Source organism: Urocampus carinirostris, chromosome 10 (genome assembly GCF_059441175.1).
Source record: "Urocampus carinirostris isolate Australia breed hairy pipefish chromosome 10, RoL_Ucar_1.0, whole genome shotgun sequence".
Classification (NCBI taxonomy): domain Eukaryota; kingdom Metazoa; phylum Chordata; class Actinopteri; order Syngnathiformes; family Syngnathidae; genus Urocampus; species Urocampus carinirostris.
Window position 1 is genome coordinate 22,275,462 of NC_142358.1, and position 24,128 is coordinate 22,299,589.

At 39.9% G+C, this 24,128-nt stretch overlaps 1 protein-coding gene and 1 pseudogene across 1 annotated transcript in view; one reads left to right on the plus strand and one right to left on the minus strand.

The window, feature by feature from the left end:
* Nucleotides 1-4,639: 4,639 nt before the first annotated feature.
* igsf11 (immunoglobulin superfamily member 11) overlaps nucleotides 4,640-24,128 on the plus strand; it is a 213,347-nt gene continuing 193,858 nt past the window's right edge. The window contains exon 1 of the mRNA XM_088346315.1: nucleotides 4,640-5,120. Coding sequence (XP_088202441.1) covers nucleotides 5,060-5,120 — 61 coding nt within the window. The 5' untranslated portion in view covers nucleotides 4,640-5,059. The remainder of the gene's footprint in view (nucleotides 5,121-24,128) is intronic.
* On the minus strand, nucleotides 17,028-17,170 carry LOC148358411 (U2 spliceosomal RNA; annotated as a pseudogene).

Below are 24,128 nucleotides of genomic sequence, written 5' to 3' on the forward strand. Positions count from 1 at the left end.
AAAAGAAAGAAAGAAGAAGTCACATGTTTTTTTTTTTTTTTACCAGTAGCAGCAAGATGGCAGAACATGTCAGCTCTCTCTAATTAGTCCTCATGTTATGTCAAATAATTGCAAATTTCTGGACCTACGAGTATTTAAAAATGCAAGCTTTATTATAGTTTGTGTATTTTTACTTTTCATTTAAATCTATATTTAAATAAGGTTTTTTAGCACCAGAGCGGCACTAAATATACCACTCTCTCCCTTTACGTATGCTCAAAATAAAATCTGTTTCTTAAGGAGTTCTCAAATAATTAATTCTAATAATGTACCACAAGGGGGAGCCAGTACTTTTTTCACCCTTTCCGGCGTCAACGGTCTCCCAGCAACAGCCCAACTCCAGCCGCTTTCCAATTGTCCGTCACAGAGGTTCATCAAGCGCACTGGAACATTCCGTCATTAAACGGAAGTTAAACTTTTTTAGCAAATTAAGTCTTTAGGCGAAATCATACCAAATGCAAATGTTTTCGAACATCACTTTTCAGACGCCAAAAAAGAAACTCAAAATGCTTTACAAAACACGAATTATACAATAAAAAACGTCAAAAACAAACACACACACACACAAAATGGCTGAAAATAAATAAATACATTAATAAACGAAAAAAAAAAAAACATGGCATCACTCCCACGAAACACTCCCATAGATGTATAGGAATGCTTACCTATAAAAAAATCATAAAAAATAAAATAAAAGGAAAGGAGATTATATTTTTATTTATAACAAGCTAACTCTATTTTTTGTAGAGATAAGGGAAATAAATTGTTTATTTTTGTGAGAAATAATCTGTCATTTTGCAAGGACAAAACATGATTAAATGAGCTTATTTTTGTTCATTTTCATTTATATTACGACTCACATATTGCTGTTTCACTGAGGTCTAGCTCAGCGGATACCAGGAGCTAGGGTCTCTGGGTGAGGTTGGGTCCCCTGCTTTCAAAAAATTCAACCACAGTAATCCCTTGCTGTATCGCGGTTTACCTATCGCGGTTTTGCAACTTCACAGATTTTCCACTATGCATGTGTTCTGCATTCTGATTGGCTAAATGAAGGAGGACACTTTCTATTGCCAACAAAAGTGGATTTCTCGACCAGCTGATCCGTATGTGCGTCTTTACGCTCCCTAATGGCTCCCTGGTGCTTTTTCAAAAATGTTCGATAATGGAAAAATATATGGTTTTTGTAGGAGAGAACTGGAGGGTAAATGCTGTTTTCCACAGTGTCCACATGATGGTGGTAAGTCATATTGTTAAGTGGATGGTGTCCGTCATCCATACAGTTGTGGAATAAAACAAAGATTAGTTTTAAAATTGTAATATGCCAGTACAGAAAACATTTGTTAAAAAAAATAAACGTTTATAAAGCACAGTTCTTTTGTTTGTTAAACAAATACTTAAGCTAAATAAAACATTTGTACTTCCCGGATTTTGACAATCATGGGACATTTTTGGAATATTAGTATATCATGAAAAAGTATTTTGGTTGGTTGTACAGACACCTGTGCTGTGTTTTGGGCAAGTACAGCCTGGCTGCCCCCATCCCTCTCCAGGCCACCACAGCTTTCCACCCAAATTAAAAATTCTGCATTTTAAGGAGAACAAAAAAAGCGTTTTTTTTTCACAGAAGTTTTCTTGGAAATGAGTATTTTTAAGAAACTCTGCGATGTTCAACTTTAGTTTGATACACAGTTGTAAAAGCTGGAAACATACTTCTTTTGATATAACCTACGCCTTTATAACTAACTCATGGCTTATGGATCCTTGAACCAACAGGGGGGTAGGGGCACCATTTCCTGTGGTGTGTCTTAGGTGGCCCCAAGTGCTCTCCAGGAGTTTGCTGCCCAACATGAAACATCTAGTTGTCAAATAATACACACTATCCCTTTAAGCTAAGTTTGAAAATATATTTTTCTATATTTTGCACGACGGCTGTTCTGAAACCAACTGTTCCGGAGCCTTCTCTCTGAAAATGCTGGTCTACTAGCAATCCCAAGACCCAAGAAGAGATCCGCAGGTTCGAGAGAACTCCATTCGGGCCCCGGTGCTGTGGAATGCTCTTCCCCCTGAGATTCGATCAGCAACCTCAGTGGAAATGTTTAAATCCAAGCTTAGAACACACTTCTATTCTATATCTCATGAATAACCTATATTTTATGTTAACAATATCTCTGTATTATTTGCTCTCATGTAGGTTTTAGATCAGGGGATGGTGTCATAATTGTCTGTGGTTTGCAATAATCTGTGGTCTGTGCAGCCCTTTGAGACTCTTTGTGATTAAGGGCTGAACAAATAAACATGACTTGATTTGAAACAGGTACTGGTACTGGTTTTCATGGTTACCAGTAGCAGGAGAAGCCTCCTGATCGGACTCAGATACAGCACATTCATCATCTGGTCGCCGTTGTGTTTTGGTGTTCACCATTGTCCCAATCTTCACAGATGAGACGTACTTCAGCATGATGGGTAGTGACGTTGGTGTGACAATCTTAATACTAGATCCTAAATCGCGAGGGAAAAACTGTTTTGTTTTGAAATATGAGTATCACGTTGTACAATACACTTTGCACCACGTGTGGCTTTCATATTTTATGTTGAGAAATAAACTTCGTGGTGATGACATGTCCTTTTAAAGGTACAGGTACACATATTTAATTCCTGTACTTTATTTAAGGATATGTATTCTAAATATATACATCATATCCAATCTTTTCAGTTGCAGCAAAAAAGAAACGGATACATAATGACCACAAGTCAAATTAAAATTGACAAACTTTGTGAATACTGCTTGCCTGTAATACAATTTGTAATCATTCAATTAAATTTATTCTTATGTATGAACAAAAAGGCATGGATGTTATATTAATTCGTAGTAATAAAAACTGCTCACCTACTGCTCGTATTATAAGCCGCACCCAGTGCATTTTTATAGGAAAAAAAGTTCATACATAAGCCGCACTTGACTATAAGCCGCATGTGCCCAAGCTGAAACATGAGATTGTCATAAATACTGAGGTGACTCACCTGTGCCCACTCATTTGGCACCAACCGCTGCGGGTTCTGATTGGCTCACTGTCACTATTTGAACCCAGTTCTGTCTGTCCCCTGTTGTCAGTCTGTCTGCGAACCTCAGTGTATACTAGGCAAGCCTTTTCTGACCCTGGCTCCCACCTGTCCAGTTTTTGTTCCCGTCCGTCTCCGGCTACGACCTGTTTTGATCCTGACCACTGCTCTCCCGTTCCGGTTTACGACCTCTTTTTGTCCCTGACTACGTTTACTCTCCCGTTCTAACTTACGACTCGTTTCTGACCCCGACCACACCTTGCTCTCCCAGTCGCGGCTACCGACCAGTTTTTCGATCCCTGACACCGCCATCGCTCGCTACTGAAGATCAACTTCTGTGTTCGGACCACAATCCGAGTATGAGAGCGACTTGCTTCCCGCGTCCAGAGAACACCGGATCGTGGGCGCAGCCCTTCCTCTTCCCTTCAATAAAACTTGTGGTAAACGCTATGCAATTGGGTCCTGTTTCCGTTCTGGTCCTGACAGAGATATTTACAAAGTTTCAAAGTTTTAATAAGATACCTTAACTTTCCTTCCCAAACAGTGCCTGTGACGTGACAATAACAACAGAAACATGGTAGCACTCACTAACAGGGCAGGTTTGAAAAAAATAACATACCGGTTAAAATCACCGAGACACAACAGTAACATGGTAGCACAGCACGAAAAGGGGCAATTTAAAAAAAATTAAATTACATACCGGTTTCAAGCTTGTGACAAAAGTCGTGGCTTATACTCCGGAAATTACGGTAGTCTCATCAAGAAAACCTGTGTTTCCGAAAGATTGCACAAAAGCTGCCCTTTGCCTCTTCTCAAAGCTTGTTGGTTGGTTGGTTCATTTAACCACTAGAGTCGTAGGGGTACCAAAATTGTACCATTTCCTGTGGTGTGTCTTGGGGGAGTACAGCTTGGTGCTGCCCATTTCTTCAGCCTTCAAAAATGAGTCAACATCGCAAAATTTGCCAATGAATTCATCACTAAACCTCTCGTTCAATGCAAAGCTTTCCAAATTATGAAAGCAACCTTTCTTTCCTGCTCTTTTTTCTTTCTCGCTCTATTTTCTGTCTTCCTTCATCCTTCTTTTAGTTTTTCCTTCTTTCCTCTCTTCCTTTGTTTTTCTTTGTCTCTTGCTCTTTTTGTCTTTTTTCCCCCTCTTCATTTTTCCTCCATTACTACCCTATTTCTTTTCTTGTTCTTTCTGTATTTCTCTCTCCTTTGATCATTCTCCCTTCCTTCTCTCTTCCTTCCTTCTTTATTTCTCTTCCTTTTGTCCTTTACTTCATTATCTCTTCCTTTTATTGTTTTTTTTCCTCTTTTCCTTCAGTCCTGTCTTTCTTTTGTTCTCTCTTGCTCTTTTTCTCTTTGTCCATCCTGCAGCCTTTTGAGACGCCTTGTGATTAAGGGCTATACGAATAAACACGACTTGACTTGAATATAAGAGGCCCCTCCAATTACTTGTTTTACTGCGAACGACTTGCACCGGAAGTGTCACTCTATCAACGTGAGCTTTACTCTTATCCACTCAAGCGCTGCAGATCAGGCGAGTAAGCATGGAGCGCCACAGGGCGCGCTGGAGACACTCACCAAAGCGGCGGGGAAGCGCTCACTTTGGGACCACTTTTTAAATCGTACACTTGAGGAAAGGTTCCGCTCGCTTTAAGTCGGACTTAACACCAACCGAAACCACACGTTTGGCGTCACATTTCCCCCTGAGATTTCAACTGATCCGCTTACCAAAAGCATCGGTCGGCGAGACGCGCCCTCACGGGAGACCGGTGAACCCAAACCGGACCGGACATGTATTGGGGGTCCTTTTGGAGCATTTCACTCGCTTTTGGGTTATCTAAGTGGCCACTGCGCGCTGCTTAATACCCCAACTTGTTCCATGTCACATGCCATCACAAGAGCGAGTTTTCTCCAAGGGAACTGAGCTGAGCACAGAAGCCAACAGCGCGGAACAATGGTGAAGTTTCATAACTCGGATCTATGGATAGCTTGGATGGTGATTTTCTGCATGGAAGGTGGGTCTCAACTTTTGTTGGAGTTGTTTAAAAAAAAAAAGAACTTTATGACTTATTTCCACTCAGGGCTTCATCAGCGTAATTACTGCCCCCAAAAGGGCCTGAGATCACTTATAAATGTAACTAAGTCTTCTGAATGGTGCGTAAAATAAATAACTACTCCTTTTTATGGAATAACTTTGAATTTAAGGCGCTACAGATCCCTCATAACAAGGACGAACAGGCTCAGAGACAGATTCTTCCCCAGGGCCATCACCACCCTAAAAAAGTGCGCAAAACTGTGATAGTGTGTCATTTTCGTTGTTGCCAAGTTATTCCTTTTTATGGAATAACTTTGAACTTAAGGCGCTACAGGTCCCTTATAACAAGGACGAACAGGCTCAGAGACAGATTCTTCAGCAGGGCCATCACCACCCTAAAAAAGCGCAAAACTGTGATAGTATGTCATTTTCGTTGTTGCCAAGTTATTCCTTTTTATCAAATAACTTTGAACTTAAGGCGCTACAGGTCCCTTATAACAAGGACGAACAGGCTCAGAGACAGATTCTTCAGCAGGGCCATCACCACCCTAAAAAAGTGCACAAAACTGTGATAGTATGTAATTTTTGTTGTCGCTAAGTTATTCCTTTTTATGGAATCACTTTGAACTTAAGGCGCTATAAGTCCCTTATAACGAGGATGAACAGGCTCAGATTCTTCCGTCGGGCCATCACCACCCTAAAAAAATGCGCAAAACTGTGATAATATGTCATTTTTGTTGTTTCTGATTAATGTTACTGAACCATTTTATTACCATGCACTATTATTTCATTGCACTATTATTATAACTTAGGCCAGTCTCTAAGCACTACTCTGTAAAAAATTGTCCTATTTATCCTGACAGTTTTCTCTTTAAAGTCTTTATTACATCATTACCCTGGAGTGCCATACCTAATCTTGCTGCATACATTGTTTCACAATGTTGATATCAATGACAATAAAGACCATTCATTGATTTATTAAAACAGGTGACATACATTATAGTCACATTGAGAGTTCTAAAAATGGTGAGATAAAGAAAAAAAACCAAACAAATATATATATATATATATATATATATATATATATATATATATATATATATATATATATATATATATATATATTACTTAACACCAACCCAAACCACACGTTTGGCGTCACATATGTATATATATATATATACATATATACATACATACACATATACAACTTTTACAGAAATCATTTCAAAAAAAAAACAATGTGTAAAATTATTTAATCTAAAAAATGACACATGCGACTTAGAATGAAAAGGCCCTTATACACGCAGAAACTATCTGTATTTATTTGTGTGGCTTTTTATTTAGGCAGTATCACCTGAAAAGGGGGGTTTGGGGTTTTTAAGGGTTATTTATCTATCTTCGTTATTCATTATTCATTATCCGTTATCGGTCAGTTCATAATACGCTACAAAGCCTAGGAGCCCGGACACTTACTCTCGGCCAAAAGGCCAAGCTAAGGTCCTAGCCCTAAAGCCTTGTTGCGATCATTGCGAATGCACCGTTCCCGGAGGTACTGCAATACCGGGCCGATGCGTGGAGTGGACAGAGCAAGCTCTTGGTACTGTAGTCCAAGACCTCCAGCTGAAAAGACCCTGGTTTAAGACCGGATGGAAAGATATGTTGGCCTGGAGAGGAATGGGCGCCACCAGGCTATACTTGCCCAAGACACACCACAGGAATGGGTGCCCCTACTACCCGAGTGGTTAAGGGATCCAACCAACCAATAAAAAGCAGCAATAATTTTTAATTATTGAAAGGAAAAAAACTATCTGCCCCGAAAACATGTGCCCGAAGGGAGAAGCCTGAAGCCTTTAACTGCCAACCTTCATTCCATTGTTTCCCCTTGAAAACATAAAACAAGGAAACAGAACCTTACTCCACTAAAGAAAATTGGAAAACAGACAAAAAATACGATTCAAACCAATAATAGTATCATCAGTGACTCCTATAACATACAATACCCAAAGAAACTCTTCATATATTAATCTTCTTTAGTATAATTATCTGAAATACATATGGTATATGATATATTGTGCGAGATGATGAGTGGCTGCTCTGTAGGGAAACAATTGTTGAATATTTTTTGGTAAATCAATCTTAGTTGCTCTGTATACTAATACTAATGTTGGATTTTATAAGCAGTCTTTTTATATGTTCTTTATACCCAGCGTTGTGCACAATACTTATAACTTTCTTCTTTAACTGAATAAGGGTTTCTATATTAATCTTATAAGTTCAGAATTTCGCCAAATCTCTATACAATAACTTAAACAAGGTAACTTTATTGAACTGTAGTGTTTCCGCAGTGCAGTCGTTTATAGCACATGCCCCTAGTATATCCTTGTGGTTCAGGTATCCAAACCCAAAACATCACTGCAATGTTCTTTGCTAATTTGAATTGTAAGCGGTTTATATGGTGTCTCTAACTAATAACATGGCTAAAAATCACTCTAAGAATGGTGAGCTCTTGAACTTTTTCTATTTGTTTGTATTTGTATGTTTTTTGATAATTCCCCAAATAGCATAACGTTTGTTTTTGATACATTGAATGATAGTGTGTTTCTATCAAATCAATCTTTTATATTTATTACATTCTACGGTCATTACTGCATGCAATTCCTGTCGATTTGTACCCTAGCCTAATATCATAGTGTCGTCAAGAAATAGAATATATCTTAATTTCGATGATACATTACCGAAGTTATTTATACACAACAAGAAGAATAGAGGTCCTAACACAGACCCTTGAGGGATTCCACAGTACGGGACTCAACAAACGTGGAATTGTGTCATCCAGCTCGTGACTCGCTCTTTTATCCCATCTCCCTCCTCCTCCTTTCCCCCCTTAATACTTATCTTACCCGGCAGTCAAATCCCCACATTTCCACCAAACTCAAGCACCGATTTGAAGTAATGTTTTCTCGGCGTGCGAGCATCTCCGACTCCTGCACTTGTGCGCGTTTTGATCCCATGGGCGCGCGCGCTCAGTCCGTCTCGCTCACCCACGCAACGCAACTGTTGCAGAGAACCACAAAGCAGGAGCGAGTGTAAAATCTGCGTTTTGAAATAAACACTGAGGCGGGGTGGTTAGGCTGTGCCGGTAATCCGTCCGATTATCAACAAACCCGCTGACCAGGCAGCACTACACATGCGCGCACGCGTGATTGAGGGCGCCCTACAAACGTTTGTTGATGTACTTCACTTGTCTGACTGACACAGTCCTTTAAAGCAACTTTAATGTCTGAGGGACATTGTTTCATTTTTTTATCAAAATAAAATCTGAATTTAGAATCATCTTCATTTTTATTGTCAACAACATAGAAAAAGAGCAGTGGTTCTCAACCAATTTGATATGGGGATCCACCACCCCGCTCAAATTATTAGCTGCAAAAACAATTTCAATTTTCAATCAGTAATGCGGGCCCTGAGGTATGAAATACGTGTCGATAAAGCTGTTGGTTTTAGCCCAATGTCATTTTCTTATTGTACATTGAATGTTTCTATACAGCTCTTTGAGTTGAAATCTGTTGCCTAAAAAGTGCTATCTAAATACATTTTGCTTGACTGCTTGATTGCTAAAAGCATAAAAAAGTGATCATACAGGTGCTTGAAATGACAATGTTGTGTTTTCAAGGATTGAAAAGTGCTTGTATTTTAGGTGAGGTGTTTGTAAAGGCTTGAAATTGTTAGCATGTTTCTCAACAAGTCTGCTTAAAAATGATGCAGAAACTGCTCTCTGGTGCTTTGCTGTGCCATTGCATTTCTCCTTCCTTCATGATTAACTGCATCTGGCATTAGTTTGTATGGCATTGTCCTATGAAGCGTCATCGCTCCTTACGGGTCGCGCCCAAGTTGACAGTTTCATGCTACAATTAAACAGGGCAAAGCAATATGGGGCGGCAGTGGCTCAGGAGGTATAGCGCTCGTCTTGGGATCAAGAGATCGCAGTTCGAATCCCGGCTCCTCCGTTTTACATGTCGAAATGTCCTTGGGTAAGACACTGAACCCATAATAAGCAGGTTAGAGCCTTACATGGCTGCACGGCCGCTAATGTGAAGCACACTGTAAAGCGCTTTGGGAAGTCTTGACCTAAAAAGCGCTATATAAATGCAGATAATTTCATTTCATGTAGTAGTGAAAATATTCCATAGTAGTTATGGACATTTATAATGCGGCAAGCAAAAAATCAAGGTAGCATTTCCAAGTGGTAAGTTTCAAGACAACTTACCAACTTACTGCAACTGAAAATGTAAGCTACATACCACTGACATTCTACCCAGCACCTATACGGGTAAAGATTTGTTTCAAAATTATTTACAGAATTATTGTTTAGATCCACAAATATATTTACTCAAAATCTGCAAATCCTATGTCTTGACAAATACACACGCAAGATTAAAAATGGCATATGTAAATCAAGTCAAGTCAAGTTAAGTCATGTTTATTTGTATAGCCCTTAATCACAAAGAGTCTCAAAGGGCTACACAGACCACAGAACACTGCAAACTACTGACTATTATCACACCATCCCCTGATCTCAAACCTACATGAGGGCAAATAATACACAGATCACATACATATTTGTGGTCCTGCAAAAATACTTGATTCACACCAGATTTTTCTTTGTTCAATGGTACTGGATAAATTGGAAAATTGGCTTTGACAGCGCTTGAATTTGGCCATGAAAAAGATGTATAAACACTGATAAAAATAAGGTTACTCCTATCATGAAGTAAGACGCTATGGGCAAGATGTTTTTTTAACAACTTTTGAGGTTGTTTTGCGCATAAAAACAGAGCCTGACATGCGAAAGACTTTCTGTCAGATCAACCTGTTTTGGTTGTCCGAGTGTTTTTTGTTTTTGTTTTGTTGGATTCCTGTTTACATTTCTCACGCAGTAAGTTACGTCGCTTGTTCTCGGCTGTTGTGTTTCTGATCACAAAGACGACGACACTGCAAAAATTGTTCACCCTGCTGGCCCACGAGTGTCAGAATGCAGGGTTTCTAGGCCACAGAGTGAAAATCAACAACAAAAAAATGCTTTGAGGGACAGTAGCTTTCTTTTCTACACTTTTCTTGCGTCTCAGTGGGGAGTTGCAAGTGTATGTATAAATAAATTCCAGCATACCGATTGGCGCTTGCTTGTTTGTGTGTGGTCTGTGACACATGGCATGTCACGATTTATCGATTGATTGGTCTATCGTGTCACCAGAGGCTGGATAGTTTGTTTTGTGAACTTTACTTCAAAAAGAAATGGTACGTTTGGTCATTTAAATGGAAGAAAGACAGATTATTTGTGTGCTTTTCATGCTCAAATCAAGCGCTGGGGAGATCAATTTGATGTTTTTTAACGCAAAAACCCCCCAAAAAGTAAATAAATCTGAATATTCTGGGCTTGTAAGTACAAGGCTGTAATTGTTTCACAAGTGCCCTTCCGAAATGGCTGACAATGATTTATTTAACAGAGGTGCGGAACACTGTGGGCTATGAGAAAGACAAAACAAGTCAGTGAAAAATTCGCCAAAACCCAGCTTCACACCAGTTTTTTTGGCCATACTGAATCCTGCAAGTGGTTTGAAAAGACTCAAGGCCTCCATCTCGACAGAAAACTTAGTTCAGAACACCACTTAAACAAGGTTGGGCAACGTCCGTCCTGCTATTTGAACCGTAAAAATTGTAAACATGTAATGCAAAATATAACATGGTAGATACAGTACTACTAATACAAAAATGTGTTTTTTAGTGTCTCCCTCCCGATGAAAAAAGAATATACTTTTGATGAAACATTAATGTGTACTGCACTCAAAGCCAACATTCAAAATAGATATTTACTTATTTCTGTTCTGTATTTCAAACTCAAAGCAAGAAAAAAAAAATATCTGAGCTAGCCCTATTTGCATGTTTAGTTTTCAATGCATATGATTAAATTTAGTGCTTGAAAACGGACCAAATATATTATTTTGCGTCAATTCCATCTGTTTTAGAAGCAATTTGATAAAATAAATCCTTTTATAAACATATCTAAAAGGAAGTTTAACATGTACATGTAGATATATGCTTATCTAGTTATACTTAGATAGACAGACAGACAGACAGACAGACAGATAGATAGTTTCTTTCATCCCCGTGGGGAAATTCACACTTCTAGCAGTTTCCTTGTGTTGAAAAATACAATAATAAAATAAAATAAATGCAAATGAGAAAAAAATGCATGTTTTGCTAAGGTATTGCATTTAATACTTCTGGATGATACAAACATTTGAATTCATCAGTAAAAAAATTGTTTTCATCCTTTGTCATGATTACTGATGCGGGGCACCTGAGTCTGCTCCGTTGGCGCCAACAGCCGCGGACGCTGATTGGCTGTTTCCTCTTTTTTAAAACCCCGCCTTCCTGACAACACTCGTCGGATCGTTTGTGAACCTACGCTACACGCTGGGCAAACTTTTGTGACTCCTGCCCTGTTGTTCTGTCTGATTCCCGTTGCCGACCTTTTTTCTGGACCCGTTTGTGTTTTTGCTCCTCCGTCCCGGCCATCGACCTGTTTTTCCCCGCTCTCGACATTGCCTGCGTTCGACACGGAAGTGCCACTTCCGCGTTCCCAGCGATCTGCTACCCGTGACCGACGATCCCCGGATCGTGGGTGCAAGTCCTTTCCTCCTTCTAAATAAAACTGAGTAAAACAAACGCCGTTCCTGATCCGTGACATCCTTGGCTGGCCCCTCCATTTTTTATTTTAACTATGTGGCGTATGACTCAAAATGTTTGCTCCCTGACTTAGAACAATGCAGAGACTGTATAACCACTGGATGAATGAATATTGGAATATACTTTTGAGGTTTTCAGTAGTTTAATTTAGGTTTACTAAACTAAAGGTGTCATTTTCATAATTTTCAACACTCTATCAGTCTTGCCCTTTCTTGGCTTGTAGCAAGTTTTTTTTTATTTGCCCCTTTGTCCATTTGCCATGAGACCCTTGCTTTTTTTCTGACCCAAACGTTTAAGAGACGTTTGTGAAAAACTGCTAAAACATAAGTGCTCTTCTTGAGTCTTCCTAAAATATTAGTCAAATGTGTTTTTTTTAAACCATTTGAATGGAAGTTTCCTGCAAAACAAACAGTAAAGGCTCTATGCTTATACAGCGATTTGTTCAGCTACTGTCACAATGAAGCCCTCACGGACTTCTCAGCACAGAGGAGCTCTGTTTGTGCACCCGGGCTTAATGTTTCACCCGGAACAACCCTCAAGGGGTCTTTCCAGAACCAGCATTGAGCGTCGATCGATTGAGCACGCTAATTAAAGAGGAGGTGGAGGCTCCCAACTTTTCTACTAAATTTGAATTGTCTCTAAAAATATTATCCAACTCTCACACGTCATCGTCAACAACTTGGGGAGTGCTCTTGGAGCTGTTTGGCATTCAGGGGCCGCGCATTGACAACTTGCTGAATTTGCACTTTCTTGTAAATTGTATAACCTTTCAAAAGTTGAGAAGACTCATCCGGCACGATCACACAAGAGGCTAAAAGGTGCTTTACGTAACAAATTGGTCTGGTTGAGGGAACACGTGAAGTATCATGAAAGCATGAACATTGTGCAAGCGTGTAAATAGAGCGATTCGGGGGCCCGTTTTCCATATTTAGGTCCTGCTCACACGTGTGTTTTGCTTCTCTGGTGCGGAACAAAGAAGCAGATGAGAAATAAAGCATGTGAAAAACAAAGGTGTATCAACCTAAATACATTTTATCACACTTCATTGAACTTAACCTTTAAAAAAGGAATGAAAAACCTTACTAATTGTTGTTCTTTAGTTGTCATATGCATATGCTTAACAAGGATCAAAACATCTACTGTACATTTTTAATTCCTTTTTTTGGGACTTTTTGAGGGAGGAGGGTTTTAATTCCGTGTAAAATCCCAAGGATCTGAACCTCAGGTTTTATTGAGTTTATAGATGAGTAGATACGGTGAGTGAAATTAATGAAATTCTAACTTGCAAGGAGAACAGGAAATGACCCAACACTGCCAAATTCCAAATCAGTTCTAAAAGTCTTCTCCTGAGCCCTTAATTTGTATTAAATCTCCTTGGTTAAACGTTTTGCAAATCAATGAAAAGCAACATTATAATAATAATAATAATAATAATTTCCTTTGTATTGTCATTCTTTGTAACAATGTACACAGAACGAAATGTCGATACACCTGACCCGTTGTAGCGAGTCGATGCAGCCGCAGCCAGAGGGCGCCGCCATTATACCAATTAGGTATGTCTCGGCCGAGGCGCGAACCAGCGACCTCCCAGTCTCAAAGCGGGCACACTACCATCTAGGCTACTGAGCTGATATCAGCAATGTTGTGCATAATAGTTGAAATTAAAGAATAACAGTGTAGCGTAAAAGTCCAAACAATAAAGTGGCATCTGATGCAATCTCCTTTGCAGGTGTCCATTATAAAACCAAATTTACTCATCACAAATAAAATATAACAATATTTTTCCCTTTTTTTTTTTTTAGAATGTAGCATAATAGTCTATTTTATTGTGTAGAAGCAAACCTAAATTAGTTCCGAAAGTATTCACCTAAAATCAAGACTTTTTGGGGTGATAAAATATCAATGCAAGTTGAAAATATTTCGTCCTATATCATTAAACCAAAAAACAAAGGCCCCTAATTACATACAGGTACACTACGTTGGCGACTTGTCAATTTCTGGTTCTAAAAAGGGTAAAACATATTCTTCCATTGGCTGATTGGTACTATGTTTGTTATTGTATTATACTTATTTTATTATATTTATTTGGTAATTTGTATCAGGACCAGAACGGAGACAGGACCCACTTGTGTTACGTTTCTCTCAGTTTTATCAGAAGAAAGGAAAGGGTTGCCCCCACGACGGTGATCGCTGGTGCGAGAAGCAGGTCACTCTGAACGCGGAAGTGGGACTTCCGTGGCGAGCGATGGCGGTGTCGGGAATGGAAAAACGGGTCAGTAGCCCGGACAGGAGAGCAAAAACGTGGTCAGGGTTGGAAGCGAGTCGTAAGCTAGGAGAGGAAAGTAGACGTGGTCGATGACAAAAAAAGGTCGAAAGCCGGGACGGGAGAGTAGACGTGATCAGGATCATAAAACGCAATGAAGCCGGGGGACAGACAGGAGCAAATAACAGCTTGGAGTCAGGGTCGAAAAAAAAGGCTTGCCTAGTGTAAACTGAGGTTCGCAGACGGACTGACAAAAGGGGACAGATAGGAGTGGGTTTGAATAGGGACAGAGAGCCAATCAGAGTCCGAGGCAGTTGGCGCCAAAAGAGCTTGCACAGGTGATTCACATCGGCAATCATGACAGTTTAACTTATTTTAATATTATTGTTTTAATATTACATTTTTGAGAGACTGGAGGGGTTGACTGTTAGCTTTCTAATACTATGAGTAATTCTATTGTTTGGATCTTTGGTCTCACTATCGCCCTCTGCCTTGAGGCAAGAAAATTGCATATCTCACACTGAATCTGCAGACGCTCAGCACAGTAATACGAAACATACTAATATTGATAGTATAACCTGGATATTCAGTGATAGTGAAAATGCCAAAACAAAAATTGTCAAGTTAAATAAGAAAGAACATTAATACAGTATACATATATACATTTTCATAAATTTCTAATTCCCATGGTGACAGGTGAGGCACAAGCTCACCTGCCTCCCTTGAATGCACGTCAACAACCAATGGCCAAACAGTTTGGACAACCCTGGTCGTGTACAATCACAGATTTTTTTAATGGATAACATTTGGATATTGTCACCATCAAACAGCCCAAAACTGAACAGCAGATTACAATGAAACAAGTTAGGAATATATTCAAACGGCAAGCAAACTTTTTAATCCTATATTGAAATGAAAGCAAAGAAGCTTTGAGGAGTGACAAGCCGCACGGTACACACATTCTGACATCATCCCTTTTTCTGCAAAAAAAATCAAAAACAAGACGGCTTGGTCCAAAGCAGAAGGTGCGTTTCTCTGAGTAAATCCCGTTAAAGGGGACTTTATGCGATAAATAAATCCTTTCTGTGTCAGATTTATCTGATAAGCAGCATTTTTCCACTGCTCTTTCCGCCCGCCGCTAAAAAGGAGCAGCTGGAACACGAGTGTGGGACAGATGGAACTTTCCACCTCGATTATTTTTAACACTAAAAATAGTCTGTCAAAAAATTAAAAGACCGCCGGGGACCGTTGGCACCGTGCACGTTCATATGCGCATGGACGCATGTTTAGAGGCATGGGTTACTTCGAACTTCGCGGTCCTGGGACGATGCCGGCCGTCCTGAAAGCTTGAATTACCGTACTTTCCGGACTATGAGGCACAACATTGAACCCAGATTTAGCCAGAAATTTGAACGTGAGTCTTATAATCCAGTGCATGTTACCATAGTTGTGCAATTATTTATCAGTTGACACATTTGATAATTGAGAACAATAGTGGCAATGGGGATTGAACCGGATAGCAATGGTTTAAGCACCAAATTCTGACCACTTGGGACATGGATGGTTGTTCACTGTTGCACAGCACTGAACGGAATGGAAATCAAACACACATTATGGCTGGGAGAGGTTGGATGGATGTTTGGATCCCTTTACCACTAGGGTCATAGGGGCACCATTCCCTGTGGTGTGTCCAGACCAAATACAACCAGGTGGCACTCACCCCTCTCCAGGACAACATATGTTGCCACCCACTCTCAGACTGGGCACCTCTCACTTATCAGGGGAATGTGCTAACCAGGACCAATTTCTATCCAACAGATCGCTAGCTATACAGACAACACAGGAAATGGCATTAGGTTGTATCTCATTATCAAACTATTTTCAGTAACGGTACCAGATATCTTTGAGTAGAATTTTATTTCCCTTTTTTTTTATCGCAAGTGGCAAACGTTTTGAATATGTGCGGCCATGCTTTTATTCATATCTCTCAGAATGACCGGATAACTTACCACAATGCCTTTCTCTCCATTCTGTTCGGAACAACCAAATCACCTCCCACTATGCAGTTCTACTCATTTTTGTGCCCTTTGTAAATACTTTGCAAATCGGCGATTCAATACTGCATTTCAGTGGTATTACGGGCCGGTTCAATGTCTGACAATAATTTTACAGCCTGGCTCCATAATAACATGAAGAGTTTGTTCCCGTGTCCAAAAATAACGTGATGATAATTTCATAATCCCTAATGCCTTTTCAAATGTCATCTTTACCTCTAGTAGTCTAGAGCATGTGTCTCAAACACTTTTTAACTAAGAGCTACTTTTTGTTACAGGTAGCACAACGGGCACACAGTTACATTTCTAAATTAACTGCTTATCATGTTATTACTAGGGTCTTACTATATTATTACCAAGGTTAATTATTGGATGTAGGGTTAGATGGACTCAGTTAACCACAAAAAAATAATTTTACTAGAAAATCCTAATGACCCAGCACTGCTAAGCTATCTTCAGGTCTACGGGCACCTCAGTTGTCCTTAAAGGGCACCTTGGCACTACGTTGGAGAACGCTGGTCTACAGGACAGGATCTGGTGCACTCCACACCGGGATCTGGCTTCAATTCCTGTTGCATTCAATGCTACAGAATTGTGATCAGCGTATCCCGACTGATTAATCAATGTGCAATTGAGGCACATTTTTATTTGTGCGGGGGTTTTGGGGTTTTTAAGGGTTATTGATCTATCTTCGTTATTCATTATCCATTATCCGTTATCGGTCAGTTCATAATACGCTACAAAGCCTAGGAGCCGGGACACTTACTCTCAGCCAAAAGGCCAAGCTAAGGTCCTAGCCCTAAAGCCTTGCTGCGATCATTGCGAATGCACCGTTCCCGGAGGTACTGCAATACCGGGCCGATGCGTGGAGTGGACAGAGCAAGCTCATATTCCATCTCCGAAATGCAACTTTTAATTCCATGTAACTTATAGTCCCGTTCACCTTATATATGAAGAAAGTATATCAAAAGATTATTATGCACCCATACCCCCTAAAGTGGAGCTTATTTTCAAAGTTGCAAAAAGTCACTGTCTTACCCCCTAATTGTGTTCCATTACACAAAAGAACAATCGCCTTGCAGTTTGGTCTAAATAAAATACATTTTAGACGTAGCTCAATTGCTGAGAAGTTTGGCGTTTTCTATCGGTTTTCTTAAATGGGAGTTCTAGAGATGCTGGGATTACAGATGTGTAAGTTTATATCTCAAACAATCATTAACCACAAGTTACTGCTCAGCAAAATCAGTCTAATTCAACTAGTATAATTTCCCTTGACCTACCTTTGAAGACAAGGCTAGCAGACCTTCTTTGTTCTCTAAAAAGTGATTGACATTCAAAGATTAGCATCAGGTAAATATTCAGTACATTCAAACAATTCCAATTCAAGATCTACAAAATGCTCAGACTAAACTTTAAAAACTTTTTCAAGCATGGCATTTGCTAATAAAAGAACAGAGGACGACAAACGGCAACACAAAAAGCCAAGGAAAGTGAGTTCAAAGAACAACTTTATGACTTGTTTGACTTTGCTCAAGCTAATGCTCAACATTATAACAATTCCAGAAGACAAAGTTTTTGTTGGCTCAAAGAGCAAAGGGAAGAAAAGGGTCAATGACAGGTGTTGACAGAAAAATTAGCAGAGAAAGAAAAACAAGAAAATACCTTGAAAAGACGCCTAAAATCTGAAGCTGAGCAAAGAATTGCGAATGACTCAGTTCAATTATCATGAAGTAGTAGTAGTTCGGAAGATGATAAACCAGGAACAAGTCATGACATATCAGATTTATTCTTTAAAAATATGGATGTTTCGATCCCAGTTCCGTTTCACTAGAAGGGAAGAACAAGCACTCCTTGGCGTGTGTGTCTTCACAGTAAGGATCTACGTGAAGGCCTGGATCATGGCACCTCTTGCTGCAAGTACCCCTCGCACTGATTTGCAGCGTCTTTGGTGGAATATTCAAACATAAATGCTGCAATATCTAAGGCTGCTCTTCAGAAAATTTCCAATCACCTGTGGTATCTAACACCAGAAACGGTTACACTCGCTTTGTTTGACAATCAAGTCAGTGCATCAACAAAACAACTCATGGTGGCTGCAATGAAAAATAAGGACAACATAGGTGAAACTGCTGAACAGGATTTTTAAAAGAGGATATTTGTAGATTTAGACACTGTTACTAGCAAATATCTAAAAGACTTTGTGCCCTCTAGATCTAGCACTTTCTTCAAAATCATGGACCTTCCTGTTGGCTATCTTGATGTTGAACCACAGGAATGGGAATCACGGGATGACTTCAAACAAGCTTTGGAAATTGTTCAGGCAATCAGTGTGGTCAATGATCTTGCAGAACAAGGTGTGGCGCTGATTCAGTAATACTGTGGTCATATCACAAAAGATGAAACTGATCTGCGGCATCTGCTGCAAATTGCTGAAAAACACTGCAAAACTATTCCTGACAGCCGTAAAGAGACTCTAATAAAGGACTGAGTTTTTCTTCTTGTTTGTATTATCTATCTAAACCATCATTATTTTGTGTGTACAACCGGCTTAATGGGCGCTAATTCAAAATTATACAGTGATTGAGCTACCTCTAAATATCAACTTACATGACTGAAACTTCTGCTGTGTAGTTTTTTGTGGAAGTGGAACATTTTTGTGGGGTAAGATAAAAGAATACATGAAAAAAATAAAAAAATGGTCACATAAGCTCCACCCTAATACCACCCCAGCACACATTCAAGCGCCACCTGAAGACTGCCTGGCTGTTGGCCAAACATCTGGGGCAAACATCTGACGGTGAGGTTTAGTGGGGTGAGGGAGAAGGGTGAATACCGATACCTGGTATCAGTTTCGGGATGAGAAGGTATTGGTCTGTGTTGTAACGATAATGTTGATCTCGTGCTATAGTAACGGCCACAATATATAGTCGCCATGTTGCGATTTTGGCCTGGAGAATGATGGGCGCCACCAGGCTGTACTTGCCAAAACACACCACAGTAAATGGTGCCCCTAAAACCTTAGTGGTTAAGGAATCCAACCAACCAACCAACCAACCAACCAACCAATCAACCAACCAACCAACCAACCAACCAACCAACCAACCAACCAACCAACCAACCAACCAACCAACCAACCAACCAACCAACCAACCAACCAAACCAACCAAACCAACCAACCAACCAACCAACCAACCAACCAACCAACCAACCAACCAACCAACCAACCAACAAATGTTAAAGGTTAATTCAATATGTAGAGAAATAGCACCCTCTTGTGGTCTGTTTATAATTTGGTTAAATGAGTAAAGACTGGCTACAGCTACCATTTCACTTATGTCTTGGGTCAAGTCAAGTCATTTTTATTTGTATAGCCCTTAATCACAAAGAGTCTCAAAGGGCTAGCTTATCTTTTTTTTTTTAGCTATCTCTAACCTAAAGGAGGTGTACGGAATATAGAACTTATTTATTCGGGGCTGCCTCCTCTGGCTTGTCTCATTATTACAGCCTATGTCGAGCGCTTTCATGATGCACCTGCAAATACATGCTTGGAAAATTGTGGATATGTCTGGGCAGCTAACGGAATTGATACCGTTACCAGTCTTTCACAACGCTGTGGAGGATTTTTGGCCCACTCTTCTTTGCAAAATGATTTCAAATCTGCCATATATTATGGTTTTCTAGCGTGAACTACTCGTTTAAACTCACACCACAGCTTCTCAATTGGATTAATAAACCGGACTTTGACTTGGTCACTCGAGAACCTTCAGGTTTTTTTTTGCCGTTTTTTTTTGAGCCATTCAGAGGTGGGCTTGTTGGTGTTTTTTAGATTGTTGTCCTGCTGAATAATCCAAAGATTCTTAAGATTGAGGGAACGCACTGATTGGCTAGAAGTTCTCCTTCAGGATCTTATGGTAAACACCAGAATCCATTGTTCTGTCAAGCACAGCGAGTTGTCCTGCAGCAGCTTCAGGACCAGGGGAGGTGTCATGGTTGCCATGGCACCCAATAAGCCATGTGGTGCCAGTTGCGGCTCGTTGAGAGATTGACTTTCTGTTTATATAAAGCTCAGCGCTCTGTTGCTTCAGTTTCAGCCGTCAAACGAACTTCTGTCCCACAAGACGTGGGTTCTGACTCGATCCTGTTTTCCTGTGATATCTCCCATACGAACTTCTGCCCCACAAGACGTGGGTTCTGACTTCTGACTCTTTTCCTGTTGGTATTTCAAGTCCGGTATGGTTTCCGTTTATTTGTGTCCTGTTTGATTTCGGGTTCCAGTTTTATTTCCGTCTGTTTTTGTCCTCTTTGTTAGTTCCTCCACTTTTTGTTCCCGTCTAGTTTCTCCTGTTTATTTTCGTTATCCTGATTCGTTGTCGGTCTCTCGCTTCCCGTCTTTCCACACCAGACCGGCTGCCTAACAAGCATGACTCCCCATTTCCCGTAAAATAAAGGCTTGTGTGAGAACGTCACGCAATTGGGTCCTGATCTGTTCTGGTTCTGACAGGGAGGTATGGGTGCCACCATACTGTACTTGGCCAAGACACACCACAGGAAATCTTACCCCGACAACCATAGATCCATAAAAATCATATCTCTTGATAAATGCACTCGCAATCTTAAATATCGCATACGTGAATTGCAGATATATTTGTGGATCTGCATTATACATGATTACCACCATTTTTTTCTATTAACAGTACTGAAGAAAGTAAAAAAAAATACCTCTGAAAGACCTTATAAAGTGCTTGAAGTTAGACATTAAATGTGCACGCACCCTGTTTGCTGTATGTTTCTTGTTAAATATAGTTGATAGCAGAATATTTCCGGTTTGGTGATCAATACTCATATAAGTGTCTGTCTGGAAAAAGAATTACTTCTAATGCTCTCCCAGAAAATTATTATCTTTCAGACACAATTTGTTGTGTGCAGCGAGGGCCGATATCCGGTGACATCATCACTCTTAAAAGTCTGAAAACGATGATTGCTGCAATCCTGCAGAAACGCTCTGCATTGTGAGGAGATGAAGTCTCAGATTGATGCTTCTTATCAGCTGAGAGCGGGCGTTTGTGCATGCGTGCACGAGGTATTCTCATAAATATTTAGCGCCATCTCTCATGTCGTTCACACCTTGCTGGTTCCGAAGCTTTGACAGGATCTTTGCAGATTGGACCTCAAAATCACATCAGTAACTCAAGAGAAGTTCAATGTTAAGGTGGATCACCTGCAAGAATTGCATTTCAAGATTCCTGTAATGAGAACAAACCTTATGTTTGGATGACTTTTTACTCTATATGCAAAAATCCATGCCAATTGACTCCTGTGAACTGCCTGCATGATGTATTGCAGCCGTCAGTTAATCTTTGGCATCGCCAATGAAAGTCGCCATGATTTTCATTGATAGCGCTCATGAACTCAAATCAATGGTTTTTGAAATACTTCTTTGCACAAATGAAATCCACATGTGTGTGCCAACAGCTCATCTGAGTGGTTCAGTCCACATATATTCTCCTGCAAGTAAATTATAGTTGATCCCAGCTGACCGCACGGTCAATGGACTCTATTGATTTAATAGTAAAACGCTCTTCAACTAAGCTTATAGTAATATATCCATCCATCTATCCATTATCTGTACTGCTTATCTTTAGTAGGGTCGCGGGGGTGCTGGAGCCCATCCTAGCTGTCCTCGGGCAGTGGGCAGGGGACACCCTGAACTGGTTACCAACCAGTCGCAGGGCACATAGAGCCGGACAATGCTCTCGCTCATTCACACCTAGGGACAATTTGGAATTCACCTAACATGCATGTCTTTGGAATGTGGGAGGAAACCGGAGTGCCAGAGAAAACCCACGCAAGCACGGGGAGAACATGCAAACTCCACGCAGGAGGTTCAATCTCATGACCTCAGAACTCTGCCGCACATGCACTAACCACTGCGCCGCCGTGCTGCCCTATATATATATATATACACACACACACCATATTTTCCGCACTATAGGGCGCACCGGGTTATAGGGCGCCCCCTAAAAAAATAGTTTTTGGTCCTATATCTTCCATACATAAGACGCACCGGATTATAAGGCGCTACAATGGGAACGTCGACAAAACAGTCAGATAGTTCAGTCAAACTTATTACCCCCTTAACATTCCGAAAGCTTGCAAAGAAACAAATACGTGTCGTAGACACGTGCGGATGCGGTGTCCGTACGATGTCACTCAAATGCATCGTTCCAAATATCATTCGGAAGGTTAAAGTCTTGGGATTCAAGAAATGCCAACCATTCCTTGGTTTCTATTTTCTTTTTCGCTCGCAACTTTACTGTGCATATGACAATAAACACTTGGAATTGAGTTTAACTTAAAAAAAGACCCATCACAGAAACATCGATATCACTCTGAAACAAGATACTGGGAAAATGTATAGCCGGAGTAGCTCACCGAAGTTGTTGTGTTCAATAATAATGTGCAACCATGGTCCTCTTATATCCGTGAGTGTAGTAAATCCAGGAGAGTAAAATATTTACAAATACAGTACAGAAAAGTAAAACACTGTTTTCTCTATGCCGTCAACCCAACATGCTATTCACATTCATCTCGGCCAATTGCAGGCTTTGTTTTGCCCCTTTAGCCTATGCCAGCCTGTAAATGATAAAAAGGATCTGCCCTCTTAACCTCCGAATAACTTTAGCCAATAGTGATCGATTCAACTGATGATTGACACATCTTTTTCGGCCAATTGCAGGCTTTGTTTTGCCCCTTTAGCCTATGCCAGCCTGTAAATGATAAAAAAGATCCGCCCTCTTTACCTCCGAATAACTTTAGCCAATAGTGATCGATTCAACTGATGATTGACCCATCTTTTTCGGCCAATTGCAGGGTTTGTTTTGCCCCTTTAGCCTATGCCAGCCTGTAAATGATAAAAAGGATCCGCCCCCTTTACCTCCGAATAACTTTAGCCAATAGTGATGGATTCAAATGATGATTGACACATTGGTTAGCCAATGAATTGCCGGTATATAAATCCCAGCATTCACCGCGGACTACTTTGCGTTCGGGGGAAAATCTAGACGGTGGCTGCTTGCTTTAGTTGCAAGACTTTGCGACTTAATATTGATCCATATATAAGGCGCACTGTATTATAAGGCGCATGGTCAGCTTTTGAAAAAAATTAAGACTTTTAGGTGCCCCTTATAGTGCGGAAAATACGGTACATATACATAATATATATACATATATGTATATATATATATATATATATGTATATATATATATATATATATATATATATATATATATATATATATATATATATATATATATATATATATATATATATATATATGCAGAATGTTTGATTTGTCTCACTGTTTAGTGTATTTTATTGTTGAACTGTTAACTTTTAAGGGCCTGTTTTAGAAATAACAACCGGAAAAAAAAAACCCCGTCATGACCGATTCGGCTTCTAAAATCTTTTGCCAATAGTGACCAATTCAAATGTGTCATGACACATTGGTTATCCAATTATATTTTCAATATAAGTATGTACACATTTACGGTGGGAATTCAAATCCAAGCCCAAAGTTAACAAGCGTTATTTTTATGCACCGTTTAAAGGGCGCAAGTGTGCACAATCATGGATTGACCTTTAAAAAGAGAAGTCAAACATTTTCATCTCTTTTACTATGTCTAAAAATTGGCTAAAGTAAACTACATGAATACAAAGTTATTAGGGCTGTGAACTGGTCATCTCCAAATAGCCACTTTTGGGAACGCCTAGACATACCATTAGAAAAATGTAAATAATACAATGTTTAATTTTTTCGATTGTGATCAAATATTACAAGGTAATAGGTTAAGCTTCAAGCTATTGTCTCACCTGTTTTTGAACGAAGATGCCCATGCTACACTTTTTTGCAGGTATTTCAGT